The sequence below is a fragment of the Elephantulus edwardii genome, unplaced genomic scaffold, assembly GCF_000299155.1.
Source record: "Elephantulus edwardii isolate Elephantulus edwardi_28Jun2011 unplaced genomic scaffold, EleEdw1.0 scaffold00085, whole genome shotgun sequence".
In the NCBI taxonomy this organism is placed as follows: domain Eukaryota; kingdom Metazoa; phylum Chordata; class Mammalia; order Macroscelidea; family Macroscelididae; genus Elephantulus; species Elephantulus edwardii.
The window spans coordinates 5,358,128-5,375,310 of NW_006399835.1; the positions used below are offsets into that span (position 1 = coordinate 5,358,128).

Genomic DNA, 17,183 nt, shown 5'->3' on the forward strand with positions numbered 1-17,183 from the left:
TTCGGTGACTGGGGTAATCGGGATGGGTGTGTCAGATGCGGTGCGGTTGGCGCAGGATAGAGCAGGGTTTAGAGCTGTTGTGCATAGGGTCGCTATGAGTTGGAAACGACTCGATGGCACATAACAACAACAACAAGAGAAGTCTAGCAAGTAGATAACAAGAAGTAATGTGCATTACCACATTGTATTGTAATGAGGATAGCGTTCTGATTTTCTTAAAAAATACAGGCAGTTTTCTTAGAAAATGGGTTTGATTATCTTTACACTTTTGCTGTTTCTTCCTGATCCTTTCTGTAAAATGTAGAACAACATTATCAGTTTATTCTTTATGTAAGACTGCACTTGAGGGACAATGTGAGTCATTCCCATTAATCAGAGTAAACTGTATACTGAGTGAGCTTATTTTAACAGAGGTTAGGTGGCAGACACCCTTTCAAGACCAATGTCTCCCTTAACATGTCAAAGTCATAAATTTTCACACAGCAAAATAAAGAGGAACGCCCACCCTTCTCTCTTCTAGTGCACTGAGAGGCAGAATTCGCCAGTCACATCCCCAGGCTCGTCTCCTCTTGCACAAAGAAGAAAGCCACATCCAGATCCTCTTCAAATCCCGCATCTCATCCTCCCACCAGTGCCTCCTCGCCTGGATCTAATTCAGAAGGGGATTGTTCGGTCTCCCTGTGGCAGCCCAACTGGTTCACCAAAGGTACATCGATTTTAACAGAATTGGACAACTTCAGGGGAAATTGTTATTGCCTTCTCGGGTTTTAGATTTCATTAGTCATGTTTCTTGTTCTTCTCATTGTTTAAGACCAACTGTCATTGGTGTCTAGTTTTGTGTATAGGGAACCCATTATCAGATTTCTTACCTTATTACCACACGTCACATAATCACTCAGAGCACTTATCTGTAATCACCCTCTTATTTGCTAAAATAACGAGAAAAGTATTTATTCTGTAAAAGGAATTTAAAAGGTCGTTATATGCATTATAATAAATTGCAAACTGTTATCAACTGATATTTATACTCATTTTCATAGTGACACAACAAGAAAAATGTGATGGGAGGATATTTGCATAAGGGCTTAAGGTGTGATAAATTATCATCTTGTTTCAAGGTGACTTAGAAAAAAGAATTATATGTACTTTTTATACCCAGAGGAATTAATTACAGAGAATTATAATATTTATAAAGTAAATACATTACTGTCTGACATTAAACACATAGTTTAACTCTATGAATTTAAACTCATGGTTTATTGGTAACATGCTTTATAGTCTAGACTCATTAGTACTCACAGTAGTTAAACTACTTTTAAGATTGTATATACATACAAATAATTCTTTTTTCTCTCTTACTTCTTAACATTAAAGGCACAAGTCATTTATCAGATGAACTGTATAAATAAAAATAAAAAACTGAAAGGTATCTAGATTCAATTCAAGGACCATATTTTCAGACTGTTCATATGTTTTACTTTTAAGAATCTCTGAAATTCAAGTATGCCATCTTTAAAAAAAATGTGAACAGTTTCTTAGTGGTAAGTTTCTCCTAATTTTCCTAAATCATATTGTTGTTGTTGTTGTTGTTGTACCGTTAAGTCAGAATCTACTTATAGCTGACACTCCAGCAGGAAGTAAATCATACAGGAAGAGATTATACATCTTTCTCCACATGAACCATGTGTCTTGAGTTGGCAGCATGACTCCTTACCACTAAGTTGTGATAGCTCCCTTCCTAAATCATGCAAGTGTACACATAAATGAATTATTGCCATATTATTTTAATGTTATTTTAGTCAAACACTTATATACTATTGATACCATATTACATATATATTATTCTAATAATCATAAACTTTTGAGTTTAGGTATTCATTTTTTAGGAAACAAAAAATTCTAATTAAATCTATTTGCGTTTTTTCATTCATTTTTAAAATGTCATTACATAGTAGTTTTCATACATGCCTATTAAAATACAATAATGAAACTAAATTTTTGCATATTACTTAAAAAATAAAAGCAATACTAGTTCAGTAGTAATTTCAAGGCATGGTACAACTTTTTAAATTTTCCTCTTGTGTCTTTGTAGTCATCTCCTTGCATGGTTAGAAAACAAGACAAACCACTCCCAGCACCACCACCTCCCTTAAGAGATCCTCCACCACCTCCTCCAGAAAGACCCCCGCCAATCCCTCCTGAAAACAGACTGAGTCGACACTTCCATCATGTGGAAAGCGTGCCTTCCAGAGACCAGCCTATGCCCCTTGAAGCCTGGTGCCCTCGAGATGTGTTTGGGACAAACCAATTGGTGGGATGTCGACTACTTGGGGATGGCTCTCCCAAGCCTGGAATAACTGCAAGTTCAAATGTAAATGACAGACATGGTCGAATGGGCTCTGATCCAGTTCTTATGCGGAAGCACAGACGCCATGATTTACCTTTAGAAGAAGTCAAGGTAAGAAATATGCAAAACAAAGCATTTGCTTATAAATCTTTTGCTATAAGGCAACATAAAAGGATAGGCTTTTTTCCCCTTCCTGTTCAGTGTGTCTCTTCCCTGCAGGTCTTTAATTATCTTCAAGTTGTAAATAATCAGAAGCTCATTAAAAATGAACTTAAAAAGAGATTCTAAGTAATGATTTCATTTTAATATGCCATGAGACGATTTTACAGAGATTTACTTCACTTTTCCTTATTTCATCTGCCCAAATTTTTTCCATTAATAACTTCTCAGTGGAAAATTCAGCAGAGTGGATTGATTTTTTTTTTTTGTTTGACCACCACGGTTTTTTTAACTATCATCTGGGAAATATTGGGAAAAATATTTCATATTCAAAACATCTAATAAAACTGTTATTAGAATCATTTCTAACAATATACCTTAGGCAGTTACAGTAAATGAATTCATGTAGTTTAAAGTGATAAATCACGTTTACTCAAAGCAAATTTATTTCCTTTTTTCTTTTTTCCCCCCCATAAAATGGGAAGGAACACCGGCACAGCTTAAATGCTGTCTTAGAAGATATCACCATTGTCATTTATATGTCTAAGTAAGAATGTGTGATCTCTAGAAATCATAGAATGAGCAACAGAAACTAATAGTTCCCTTTAGGATTATTGTAAGCTCTTAGCGGAACTGTAGTATTTTTCTATATTTCTTCCTATGTTATTTTGGTTAAAAGATAGTGTTTATTATCATATTCTCTCTCTTAAAGACAATCTTCCTTTTTTGAAGACTGTAATATTCTGTTTATTGATGTTTATTCATCTTGAATTGTTCTTTATTAATCAATTCCTTTAAAATGCTGACCTACTTCTTATGAGCTCCTCTTATAATATCCTCACTCATACCCCAAAATTAACTCATAGCTGACCCTTCCCCCAGGCTTCTGAGGTTGTAAATTTTACAGGAGGAGATTGCCCATCTTTGCCCTGCCGAATAGTTCTTGGGTTCAAACTGCCTGCCTTTTTTGATTGGAAGCACATTCGACCACCCATTCGACCACCAGAGCTCCCTTTTTCCTATAAATGGAAGAAGTGTACATGACATGTACTGAACTCTTACATGGGTTTGGTTGTCTCTGTGGTATGTGAAAAGGTAAAGTTATAATGAAAACTTAGGGCAACAATTTAACATTAGTGATAGTCCAGGGCTAGCCAGAATAGAGAGTCATAACTCTAATGTGTCATTCTCTGAAATTAAAAGGAATAGGGAAGAGTTGATGGCATTTAGTGACTCTTAGCAATTTAATAACATATAAATAAAACCTTCCCTCTCATTTTGAGTAGGTTTCAGAGAGCTTTGGGAAGAGACTACCTATCGTCCTCCCTCAGAGCAGCTTGTGGATTCAAACTGCTAACTTCTCAATATGTTACCATTACTCCACCGTGGCTCTTTACGTTAATAGAAAGGAAACCAAAAGCCAAATCTGTAGTCATCCCATGTGTTTAGAGTAGAACTTTATTCCATTTTCACATCCATAACATTTCAGAAACAAATGATGTTGAATCAGAACTGGCTCATAGCTAACAATCCATTGGGTTTTCTGATTGTATAAATCACACAAGAGAAAATTACCCATCTTTCTTTTGAGGAGTAACTGGTGGATTCATACTGCCAGCAAGGTACAGGCTTTGAGTTAGCTGCTAGAGTCACTACAAGTATGCCATTGAAGCTCTCTATATTAACTGTTGTTGTTGATGATGGCTGTCGAGTCAAACACGACTCATAAGTGACTCTATGAACAAAAACCCCGTTGCCTTTCTATAGCTATCATCTCTTCTCCAAGATCATAGAGTTTCCATAGGCATGTGGTTTAGGAAGTGGATGCCACTCTTGTTTCCAAACTTATCTTAAACTGGGAGCTCCACCAAACACTATCCACCTCGGGCAACTAACATGGCATTTGACACACCAATGACACAAGGTTCAGCATCACAGCAAACCCAGATTACCTCAGTACAGAAAATTGACAGAAGAGTGATGTACACCTTAGAAGACTGTTCCTCCAAAATATAACAGCACTGGTCCCATTTAGCAGTAGTTAAGTGCCATCAAGTAGAATGTGACTCATAGCGATCTTATGAACAAAAGACCTGAACCCTGTTCTATAACTAACAGCGTTTCTCTGTGTTCATATAGTTTCCAGATTTAGGATGTTGATGCCACTCCTACTTCCAAACCTGAATCAATCTGGAAGCTCCTCCAGACACTGTCCATGATGGGTAACCATAATGGTATTTGACACAACTCTGGTACAGTGGTCAGCATCACAACAACTCCAAGTTACTTCAGTACAACAAATAGATGACTTGCTGTATCACTTAAAGAGAGTTCATCCTAAAATTATTTTGGCCCAAGGGCCACAGGCACACAACAAAAAACCTTCCTTACATGACCCTCATCAAGCCATGAGAAATCATCTTCCAGAGTGAAAGCTTCCAAGCCAGCCACAGTCTTAGCCCAGCACTACAGTATTACAAAGACCTATATTGTGGCTGACTCTGAGAAGAATGGAAATCCAGAACACTTGTTAGTGCTAATGTGAAACCTGTATTTGAACCAGGAGGCAGTCATCAGAACAGAGCAAGGAAACAGAACATGGTTCAAAATTGGGAACGGTGTATGCCAGGGATGTGTCCCATCTCCATACCTTTTCAACTTATATGCAGAACAGATTATCTGTGAGGCTGGACTCTATGAGGAGAAATGTGGCATCAGGATTGGTGGAAGATTCGTCAACAATCTGTGTTATGCAGATGACACAACCCTACTTGCTGAAACTGAAGAGGATCTGAAGTGCTTGCTGCAGAAGGTCTGGGACTACAGCCTTCATTAAGGATTGAGGGTCAATATCAAGAGAACAAAGATTCTCGCCACTGGGCCAATTGGCAGCATCGGGATGGATGGTGAGGAGATTGAGATTGTTAACAGCTTTAGTTTGCTTGACTCCACAGTCAACACTCTTGGCACCAGCAACCAGGAAATTAAAAGTTGTATCGCGATGGGAAAGTCTGCTGTTAGGGACCTCTCCAGAGTACTGAAGAGCAGTGGTGTCACTCTGGAGACTTAAGGTGTGCCTGATACAGGCCGTGATCTTTGCAGTCACTTGCTATGCATCAGAGAGCTGGACAGTGACTAGGGAGGATCGAAGGAGAATTGATGCCTTTGCACTGTGGTGCAGGAGAAGAGTATTGGATATACCATGGATGGTTAGGAGAATAAACAGGTTCATCCTGGAAAGGGTTATACCAGGCTGCTCCTTGGAGGCAAGGATTCTGAAGCTTCGTCTGACATACTTTTGACAAGTTGCAAGAAGGGATTAGTCCTTGGAGAGGGACATCATGCTTGGGAGTTTGGAGGGAGATAGCAGGAGGGGAAGACCCTTTATGAGGTGGATTGATTCAGTGACTGGAGTAAAGGAGGAGGGTGTGTCGGAGACAGTGAGACTAGCGCAGGACAACAGGGTTTAGGGCGGTTGTACATAGGGTCTCTATGAGTCACAGGCAACTCGACGGCACATAACAACAATAACGTATTAACTATAAGTATGAAATATTAGAGTAGATTTCAGATGTAAAAATTCCTCCTAATGTTTTCTTAGCAGCTTGGAGGCTTATGTAAAGTAGAATTCTGGAGGATGGTTTCTCGTATCTTGGTCAGGTATAGAATGTTTGATTGTGTTTTTGTTTTTTTCACCCACAATCAGGTATCAGATAATTGGATATACCGGATTTACCTGACAATGGGCTGTGGGCTGGAAGTGTCTTGGTTTACAGTCAGCCAGCACCTGGTTGGCATGCCTTGTATTTAAAAAGCAGTCATGCCGGACTAAGTCTGCAGCTTGAAGGTTCATGGAAAATGGTTGGATTCTGGAAGATGGGTTTCCCATCTAAAAGAGGGTCGAGTTTGGTTGATTTTTGGGGTTTGTGTGGGTTTTAGTGTTTTGGATTTTTTTATCCACAATTGAGTGTCTGTGGCCCTTGATTAATGGATTAATTAATTTAGGGATGAACATTCTTCTAAGTGGTACAGCAGAATTCTGTCTGTTTGCTGTACTGAAGTGACTTGAGGTTGCTGTGATGTTGAATGCTGTACCACAGATGTGTCAAATGCCATAATGGTTATGCATCATGGACAGTGTTTGGTGGAGCTCCCAGATTTATTCAGGTTTGGAAGCAGTAGTGGCATCCACTTCCTAATCCACATGTCTCTGGAAACTATATGAACATAGAGAAACAATGATAGTTATAGAAAAGGTTTCAGTTCTTTTGTTCATAGCGTCACTATGAGTTGTACTCGACTCGACGATACTTAACAAAAACATCAACAATGTTTTCTCATGAATTTTTATACTCTGATAATTGGTATAGATTAGGATCACAGAAAACATTATATAAACGGTAAAGTTTAGCTCCTACTGAAAGTTGGATTTTTATTTTTTTTAAAGACCAAATCAGTTTTGCTTAATAGATTCTTACTCATAAGTGCCCTTATAGGATAAAGTAAAAGTTGGCTATAGGGTTTCCCTAATTATTAGTGCTCCTGAAGCAGACTACCACATCTTTCTCCCATAGAGTAACTTATTTGAATCACTGTGTTTCCGTTAGAAACTTAGTGTTTAAACACTGAACCACCAAGGCTCCTTCAAACTTTTTTCTCTCTTGCATTGTCGTCAAGCCAAAACTGACTTGTAGCAAACTCTTGGTTAAATTTCCAATCCTGTAAATTGCACAAGAGAAAATTGGCTATCTAATTCTCTTGGAGTCTTTGAGATAGTAGCACAGCTCTCTGTGGACTCTGCCAGTCTTGTTTTAGGTCAATCTTGGTTGTTGTTTTTGTTGTTGTGTGCCATCAAGTTGTCTGTAATTCATAGCAACCCTCTCCACAATATATCTGAACACTGCCCTATCCTGAGCTCGTCTCACCATCTCTGACACACCTACACACATAACCCCAGTTCTTATGTCAATCTATCTCATCTAGGGTCTTCCTCTCCTCCACCCTTCCAAACATAATATCCTTCTCCAAAGACTGGTTCCTTTTGGCAACATGCCCACAACCAAAGGCATTGATATTTCTTCTTTCATCCTTTGTCATTGTCCAGCTCTGTGATGCACAGCAAGTACTTGTGAAAACCATGGTCTGGATCAGGCACACTTTAGTCTCTAACCTGACATAGTTGCTTTCCAGTACTCAGTAGAACTTATAGCAGATTTACCTAATCATATTTACCTGTCGTTTTTGTTTAGATCTGTCTAAAGAGCCTTCATTAAGATTCTTTAAGGCCATTCTTTATGTTGTTTGTGTACTACTATTACAATACTTATGTTCTCAATGTCATTTTTATAACTAAACTTGTGTTCCAATCAAATGTAGACTTCTCTAACTTCTAAGCTTAACAGCTTTCATTATGAAGGACTCAAAACATAAGTTAAATACTATAAACATATTTGTCTTTTACTGTTTTTATGAGTGGAAACAGAACAATTTGTCTTACTATTTTTTATGAATGGAAAAATTCTCCCCTTCAATTGACCATAGAATATATCTTACATAGAGAATAAAATGCCAATTGCCTTCTCTTGTTTCTTTGTTGTGAGATCATATGGGCTTGTTCAACTAACAATGAACATAAGACTCAGTCCCTCTAGGTTTCTGTAGTTCTCAGTTTCTTGTGATTTGTGGTTGGGATTTTTCTCTCATCTAGTTCTTCCCATTTTCTTTTCATAGGGTTCTTTCCTCCATATGGGTTTGATTATACTTTTTAAGGTACCTTCTTTACATAAGGCTCCCTAGGGTTCATGATAACTGGAATCCTGCTGTTCTTCTTTATTCAGTATTTAAAAATAAATATTCCTAAAAGAACTGACCAACCCATTCTGGTAGAAAGTAAAACTGATAAGGCTGATGTAATACCTGTTTTAAAAGACTGAAAAATTATTATCAGCATTGATTGATATTAACAATAGGTATTTCAGTTGGGTTTTGGAATGGGATGAAATCTAGATTTCTCTTCTTGTTCTATAATTTATTGAATTTGTAGATATAAACAGTGGCCTTCATCTTCATGCCTACTCTACTTAATTCCCTTGCTTTGTGAAATGGAGAAATAGTATCTAGCATGGTAATCATCTGCCTAATTAAATAGCTCATTCCTCATACCTTTTTGTTAAGAAGTAAAATAAAAAGATTATCTGCTAGGCATCTGGCATTAAAAATAATAGTCTTTAATTTACCAAAATCAAACACCACCTCTAGATTTCTCATAAAGCATGTGAATAATTAATATTTCCTAAGTATTTAGTGACTTTGTTGCTATTAATATAGTAATACTGATAATTGGGAAGGAAGAGAGGATGATTGAAAAAAATGTTTGTGTACACAAGAGGTACACATACAGAGACAGCTTATATATACACTGAAAGTGCTGGCCCAGAGTCGGTTGTACAACGTGATTTTCTTGTGTGTAACAGGGTTTTCCTCCCTTTTTGTAGATGAATAGTGGTTTTCTACTGTGGAGAGAACCCTGAAATAGATAAAAAAAACCCTCAAATTCATACTTAAAATGAAGTGTTAGAATTTGTTTATAGCATTGACTTCTCCATTTTCTCTTCCATCTCTCACACAGTGTAATTAAATGCTAACAAAGGTGGTACTTTTTTAAAAATTTTTTTTTTATTTTATTTTTCATTATTTTTGTGTGCGTGTACCGTCAAATCAGATCTGACTGGTACAGGAGGAGATTGTCCCTCCTTCCCTGGCAGAGCATCTGGTGGATTCGAACCGTGCACCTCTGGGATTATAGTTGCAGCTTCTTGCCACTAGACCACCAAGGTGGTACTTTTAACATGAGTCTCACACTGAAAAATTTTAAAAATCATTATTCTATTTTACCAGGGCAAATACTTCTATGGCACTGTTGATGTACTCACAGTGAAAAAGGAGAAGATATGAAAAGAAATAATTTTTAATTCTTAAAAAAGTAATAATTTCAATGAAATTATTAATGTTCTTTGTGTCTAAAATTTCAGAACTTGGTGTGCTATTTTATATTTTATCTTTGGGGGGGAAAGCATATGGTAATTTAGATATATGCAGCATTATTTCTTACCTCTCCGTAACCCTAATGGGTTATCTTCTGATTTGAACTACTGCACATTTTGGTAAAAAATAGCAACTATTGTTCAGATTTTCATTTAGAATAAGTGTCTTAAATTTAATACGTTTTCTCATTTTAAAGATAACTAAACTTAGGTGCATATGGAACACTATAGGTGTGACTAATAGAATAACCATGCTATTAATGGAGTATAGACTCATTCTCCTTCATTATTTGTCCTTTGTCCATATGTCATTTCCTACCATCCATTACAATCAGTACCCTTTTTTATATGCATTTCCAGTAGATAAGTGATATGGGAAGCAAGAAGAAATTAAATTCTAATTACTCCATTTGCTAATTGCAGAGTTTTTTGATGCGGGAGAAAGCTCTAATTCATTATTAAATAAAGCTTAAGAATTTTCTGTGACTCTAAAATCTTTTTTTCCCACTTTTTCTTCTAAACTATTATAGTAAAATGCAGAGGTAATAAATTATGTTTAATGTTAATCTATTTAAAGACATAAAAAATTTGTCTTATTTTGCTAATCAGAACAATTTCTATAGCATTACTTACATTCTTTTATATTTTTATATTGTAACCACACTCTATACTTAAACCACACTTTAAAATTAATCCTTAATATATATCTCCTGAATCCAGTATTAGTATTATCATTGATTGTTTAGTTTTATTTATTTAAAGTAACAGTTATCTAATGGTTATCTAACAGTTATCTAATGGTTACCCATGGTGGACAGTTACCCATGGTGTGGTGGAACTCCTCGATTAAAACAAGTCTGGGAGCAGGAGTGGCATCCACTCCCGAAATGGCTTGCCTCCCGAAACTTTATGAACAGTTCATGGGGTCGGTATGTGTTGTCTACAACTAGACGGCACTTAATAACAATAACAATGACAGCATAGAGAGAGCTACATTGGCTTAGTGGACAGAAAGCTATGCTACCAAACCCAAGGTGGATTATTTTAATCTGTGTGGCACTCAGGCCTGGTTTAAATTGTTTTTTTGTCAAACATTCTTCTGTGTGGTATAGCACTGGTCTGTGCACTGCCGTGCAGAGGTAACTTGTGGTTGCTGTGAAGTGGAACACTGTGACACTGCCTTGTCAAATGTGATAATGGTTACCCATGGTGGACAGTGTTTGGTGGAGCTTCCCGATTAAAACAAACTTGGAAACAGGAGTGGCATCCACTTCCGAAATGGCTTGCTTCCAGAAACTCTATGAACAGTGCTCAGGTCTTTTGTTCATAGGGTCGCTATGAGTCGTCTATGACTCAATGGCCATTAACAACAACAAGATAACAATAGTTGCACTAAAATAGTTTTATCCTTTCAGGGGAAATTTTAAATTTGTCAGTTTATTTCTAGACATTAATATTGCATCAGTTAAATTTAACTTTCCCCCTAAAGATTAAGAATCTTGCTGTATCTTACATGATAAAAGCTAACCTTGGTGTGTCATGTTACTTTACTAGGAAAGACATTGTTCTAAAAATGGTCATATGAATTAATGATCTTTTGACAATCTGACTAGATCATTTCTTTTTAAGTAAATGACTGTTTTACAATTTTAGTGGAAAGACACATGTTTACATGGATGCCATTAAGCTTATCTGTTTAACTCAATGACTATCCTTCAGAAAGTAAGTACTCTGTATATCCTGGTTTCATTTCCACTCTGACATTGTTGGAAACAAATAGTAAAGATATTTGCATTGGGATGATTCATTTAAGAAACTATTGTTTTATTCCATTTACAAACAGAATTTTCATAAAATCCTTTTCTCACTAATCTGCTATGGTTAGATTCCAAAGACCAAGTCATTATGCAAAATAAGTGTTATACAAAAATAGAGTATGGCTACACCAAAATGCCGTACTACATCATTACATTACTGGAAGACCATTAAGAGTCATGGTGCAGTCAAGTTGATACATGACCCAAACTAGCAAAGCCAGCATTACTTCCACCTCACATTTTAACCTTTGTTGTTGTCAGATAAGACCTTACTCATAGACAAAATTATCAGATAGATTCTCTTTATTATTGCTGATATAAGTATAAAATGTCACATAAGAATATAGTTTATAAGTGAGGAGTTGGTAGGTGCCATCGAGTACTACTTATTGCGACCCTGTGAACGACACATCTGAACTCTATGCTGTCTTGTACCATCCTTATCATCTCTGACACACTTGAGTAATATCTCTCCTCATTGTCAGTCTCTTTCATAGAAGTCTTCCTCTCTTCCCCTGACCCTCCATCTTTCCAAACATGATGTCCCTTTTCAAAAAATAGCCTCTCCCAGCAACGTACTCAAGATGAAGCTTTGTCATCTCTGCCTACAAGGAGCATGTTGGCTGCACTTTCTCCAAGACATATCTATTTATTCTTTAGACAGTCCATAAGATATTCTGCACTCTTCTCCAGCACCATAACTCAAGGCCTCAATTCTTCTTCTGTCATACTTAGTCAGTGACCATTCTCTGAATCCAAAGCAAGCAACTGGGGAAAAAAAAATTCACTTGGCAAACTTTAATCTCAAGACTGATATAGCTGCTCTTTAGTACCCTATAGATGTCCCTGATGGCAAATTTTCCTAAAGCAATTTGTCTTTTGATTTGCTGGCTGCTGGTACAAGAGTGTTAATGTGGAGCCATCCAGCTGAAATTGTTAACAGTCTCAATCTTTTCTCCATCTGTCATGATGCTGCCAACTGGCCCAGTGGTGAGAATCTTTGTCTTCTTTATCTTGTGTTTGAATCCATATTGAAGACCACAGTCCTTGCCTTTCTGCAGCAAACACTTCAGGTCCTCTTCAGTTTCAACAGCGTTGTGTTATCTGCATAGGTTTAGGTCACTGATGAGTTTTCCTCCAATCCTGATGCCACATTCCTCCTCATAAAGTCCAGCCTTTTGAATGTTCTGTTCCACATTGAACAGATTGAAAAGGCATGAAGACCGGACACATCCCTGATGTACTTCTTTCCTCATTTTGGCCATACAGGTAGTAGTGGCTATAATGATTTCCAGTCTAATGAGGTGGGTAGAGGTAGGGAGATGAAATTCTTATAATAAAAAAAATGTTATCAGCCAACCACTGTTAGAGTATGGCAGGATACTATCCATACATACACATACAAAGAAGAGCTGTTAATCTAACACTAAAGCCAAAAATGAAGAAATGGGGGATTTCTACAAACCCTTGCAGTCTGAAATTGATAATATATGAAGTCAAGATGCATTTGTAATAATTGATGAATGGAATGAAAAATTTGGAAATAAGAGAAAGAACGAGTTGGAAAATGTTACCTTTATGACAGAAATGAGGCTCAATGATAGACATTTATGTAATAAATCATTTATTCATTGCATATGCTTTTAAAAAAATAGCAAAAATCATGATTATACACATGAACCTCACCAAAGGAACTTTACAGGAATCTGAATGACCTGTGGAACGATATGGTGGTGAAGCTCAAGATCGTTAATTTAAAAAAAACAAACAGGGACATACTGGGACAGACCATCAGTTACCTGTATGCAAATTCAAATTGTTGTTGTGGTTAATTGCCATCAGGTCGAGCATGACTCATAGCAACCTTATGAACAAAAGACCTGAACCCTATTCTGTAACCTTCGTTGTTTCTCTAAGTTCATAGAGTTTCCAAAGGCATGTTGTTTAGGAAATGGATGCCACTCCTTCTTCAAATTAAAACTCAAAAAGTTCAAACATTTTCACAAAAGCCAAAATACAACCTTGATTCTATCCCAACTCACTTTAAAAACCATGATACGTTAAACACTAGATACTGAAGACCAGACAAGTTATGAGATGATATTAAGAGTATTATCCATGAAGAAGGCAAAAAGTATTACTGCATTCTGTGGGATGAATACTTTCCCATAGAACATGTCCTTGATTCCTGACAAATCAATTTTGACTCATTGTGGACAAATGTGTTCCAGAGTCTGACTGCTACATAGGGTTTTCTTAGCTGTTATTTAGTGGAAACAGCCAGGCCTTTTCTCCCCTAGTATCTCTGATTGTGTTTGCACCACCAGTCCTTGTTAGCGGTCAATCATAAATCATTTGTACCATCTGAGAACCTTCCACAAGGCAGAACTAGAAAAATATTAGCAAATAACAAGAACTTCCTTGATTTTATTCTGTGCTTTTGAGTTGGAACTGACTCCTAGCTAACCCCCCAGTAGATTTTCAGAGGCTGTTAATTGCACAGGAGGAGATTGCCCATCTTTGTCTCATGAAGTAGTTGACGGATTTTAACCACTTACCTTTGGTGTTGGAGAAGAGTACTGAACATCCTGTGGACTGACAAAAGAACAAGCATATCTTGGAAAAAGTGCAGCCAGAGTATGTCTTGGAGGCAAGGATGGAGAAGCTTCATCGCACATACTTTTGGCATGTTGCTAATAAAAACTTTTCCTTAGAAAGGGACATCATGCTTGAAAAGGAAGAGAGTCAGCAAAAGAAAGGAAGACTCTCGATAAGATGGACTGACACAGTAATTATAGCAGTGGTCTCAAATGTGTCATAGATGATGAGGATGCTCAGGATAGGATAAGGTCAGACCTGTTGTTTATAGGGTCACTATGAGTGTACTTGGCACAACAGCATCTAACCACAACCACTTTTGCCAAACCTTTGAGTTACCTCCTTACTGTATAGGCCACCAGAGCTCCCTGGTTCAGGAAAAAATACACTGAATACACAATAAAATTTCAGAGAGAAAGGTGTCAATAATGGTGCTTTTCTAAACAGTTGGAGGCAGTGCTATTGTAATTTAGAACATTTTAACAGATTGTTACACTAACTTAGGAGGAAATCACTTAACTTTCTTAGGTTATTTCCCTCATAGAGAACAAACTACATCATTCACTATATAGTTTTACCACTATATAGTTTTTCCTGAATGTACATACCTTCATGAAGTTTAATTGTAGATAAAATGTGTTCAGACTCTGTTATTAATATATTTTCTCATTTACCTAATGTACAAAGAGAGAATTTTTAATGTCACAGTAAATATTTGTATGTATTCATGAGCTTTATTTCAGATATGTTCACAGTATTTAGTGACAAAATTGTTTCATTTTAGCTACTACAAAACTATTCCCATATTATTTTTGTTTTATTATTGTAGCAATCTTAATAAATGGCCTCAAAACTCAAACTCATTGCTGTAGAGTTGGAACCAACTCATCACTGATCCTCCACTGAGCTTTTAGAGACTAGAAATCCCACAGGAGATGATCCTTCTCCTATCAAAAAACCTGGTGGGTTTGAACCACTTACCTTGGATTTAACAGTGCGACTTCCTACCAACTATACCACCAGAACTCTCTCAATGTCTACAATGTGTTAGATATTTTCCCCTAAAAGAGGAAAGTGATTGTACACTTAAAAATAAATATTAGATGTATTTGTGAGAGAAAATGTTTGGTATGTGATTGCAAACATTACAAAGTATATGTATTCTGGAAATACATATGTATACACTAATCCAGTTAAATACAGTATATAATACAATCATAATGAGAACTTCAGGTTTGAGACAAGTATTTGTCATATGGAAAATACCTTCTTTGTGCTTTGCGTGATCAGTAACAGAAAAATGCATTCTTATTACTTTCTTTTTCCTTTTTTTTATTAATTTTAATAAAAATTTACAGAGACTTTATATTTCCATTCATTCATTGTTGCACTTTTCCTCCTACCCAACCTCCCCCAGCCAAGTTCGCTCTTCTCTTTGAAAGTAAAAGAAAAATTCTTTCATTGTTATGCAATTCCTCCTCTCAAGTCCACTCCACTATGCAGCCTTCATTCTGGATTCTTGTCATGACAATAATACCTAATCATATATCCCATTTAAGCAATTCTCTCCCTCATCTGTTTCAATGTTGTATACGTAATTTATCTCATCTTTCCCAGTCTCTCCCCAACTCCAATGTCAGTCCCATGTTACAACAGTGGCACTATGCAGTATCTGTTAGTACATATTAGTATCTTGTTAGCAAAATATTAAAAATATTTTTTATTTTGTCGTTTTGATTATAGTTAAAATCTTATTGTAGTTTTATTTAAAGGTGTATTTTGTCATGACGCTACTAGTGTATTGAATCTAAAAATGAAAGACAGACATGCAGATAAAAATTGGTGCTAATGCATCATAGAATCTAATGGTATAGTGAAACTTGAATATTATAAAATTATATAACTTTGAAATGCAAACACACACACATATACACACACAAATATAAATATGTTCTTTAAGCTTCTATTTTTTTTGTTGTTAGGGAAGAATAAAGCCTTTTCAGTTCTGCATTCTAATTCTGACTCTGCACCAATTTGAAATTGTCAGAATAGAGGAAGAATTTTATAATCTCTGGTTGGACTATCTAAGACTAGTCTAATTAAATTTCACCCTTTTTACACTGACAGCAAGGCTACCTTTTAGTCAAATATAAATTAATAAGAGATTGGGCAAAGAGCTCTATGACAGAAAAATCTAGTGATTGCTTAAAATTTTCTTTTTTAGAACATTTTCTCATGGACTATATCTTTGCAGTATAAAATTTTTATTTTATTTTTTTCTCCTTCTAAGATAATTTAATTTCAAGTTTTGTGATAAGCAGAGAATAGTTGTTTTGGTAGTAACTGTAGTGAACCTGCTGTTCTTCTTAGATGTTCTCAAAACCCTCATGAACAACAGCATGAAATTCTGCTCCATTGTACATCATCTTGTTGCTCTGTTTGAACATATTGTTTCAGCCACTGTGACAATCCATCTTGACATAACGGCTGAACTCTTGATCTTTTTTGCTCCTCCTTTAGAAACGGGTCCTTCTTGATAGCAAAGAAGATGAATTTGTTTCTTCTTCTTGAAGTTGATGGTAGAGCCAACATTCTTCACCAGTACCATAATTCTCATGTGTCCATTCTTCTTCATTTCACTTCACATGCAACATACAAGTCATAGTTTCTTAATTATAATTGATTTAACAAAGGTTTATGTAGGTTTTATGAGCAAATTAAGAGGTTTTTCTTTCCTTTATTCACAAACTAAGAACTACATTTAAAGTTGCCTTCACTTAGTGGTGAAGTTTTAAACTTTGATAGAACAAGATATACCATAGGGTTGTACAATTTGATGGGGAGGGTACGGGAAATTGGAAGAATCTGTTCTCAAAATGTGTTTGAATTCTGTAAAGAAACTAGTATTTTTTAAAAAAAGATATTTATACCAATAGTAATGTACTCTAATAAGATTAATATTTTTAACTTCAGAGAGATAATATACTATGCTTTCAGTTGGAAAAAATTGAGAGAATTACTCCAATGATTTCCCCTTCTTTTTATACTCAATCCTTACACAGAGTGCTTAACATTTTAATAAAAATGGATAAAATTTGAGAATTTTACATATCTGTATCTAGTTGTATTTCTGTATTTGATTTATATAAATTATGGCATTGACTCTCAAATGTGTTTAGAGATAATCCTGTACTATATTTTTACACATAGCATGATTCT

General features: G+C 36.0%; 1 protein-coding gene across 1 annotated transcript in view; it reads left to right on the top strand.

Annotated features, from left to right (window-relative positions):
* The window catches only part of CBLB (Cbl proto-oncogene B, E3 ubiquitin protein ligase), a 326,116-nt gene that overhangs the window by 262,959 nt on the left and 45,974 nt on the right, over positions 1-17,183 (top strand). Inside the window, exons 10-11 of the mRNA XM_006890001.1 lie at positions 521-706; positions 2,093-2,458. Coding sequence (XP_006890063.1) covers positions 521-706; positions 2,093-2,458 — 552 coding nt within the window. The remainder of the gene's footprint in view (positions 1-520; positions 707-2,092; positions 2,459-17,183) is intronic.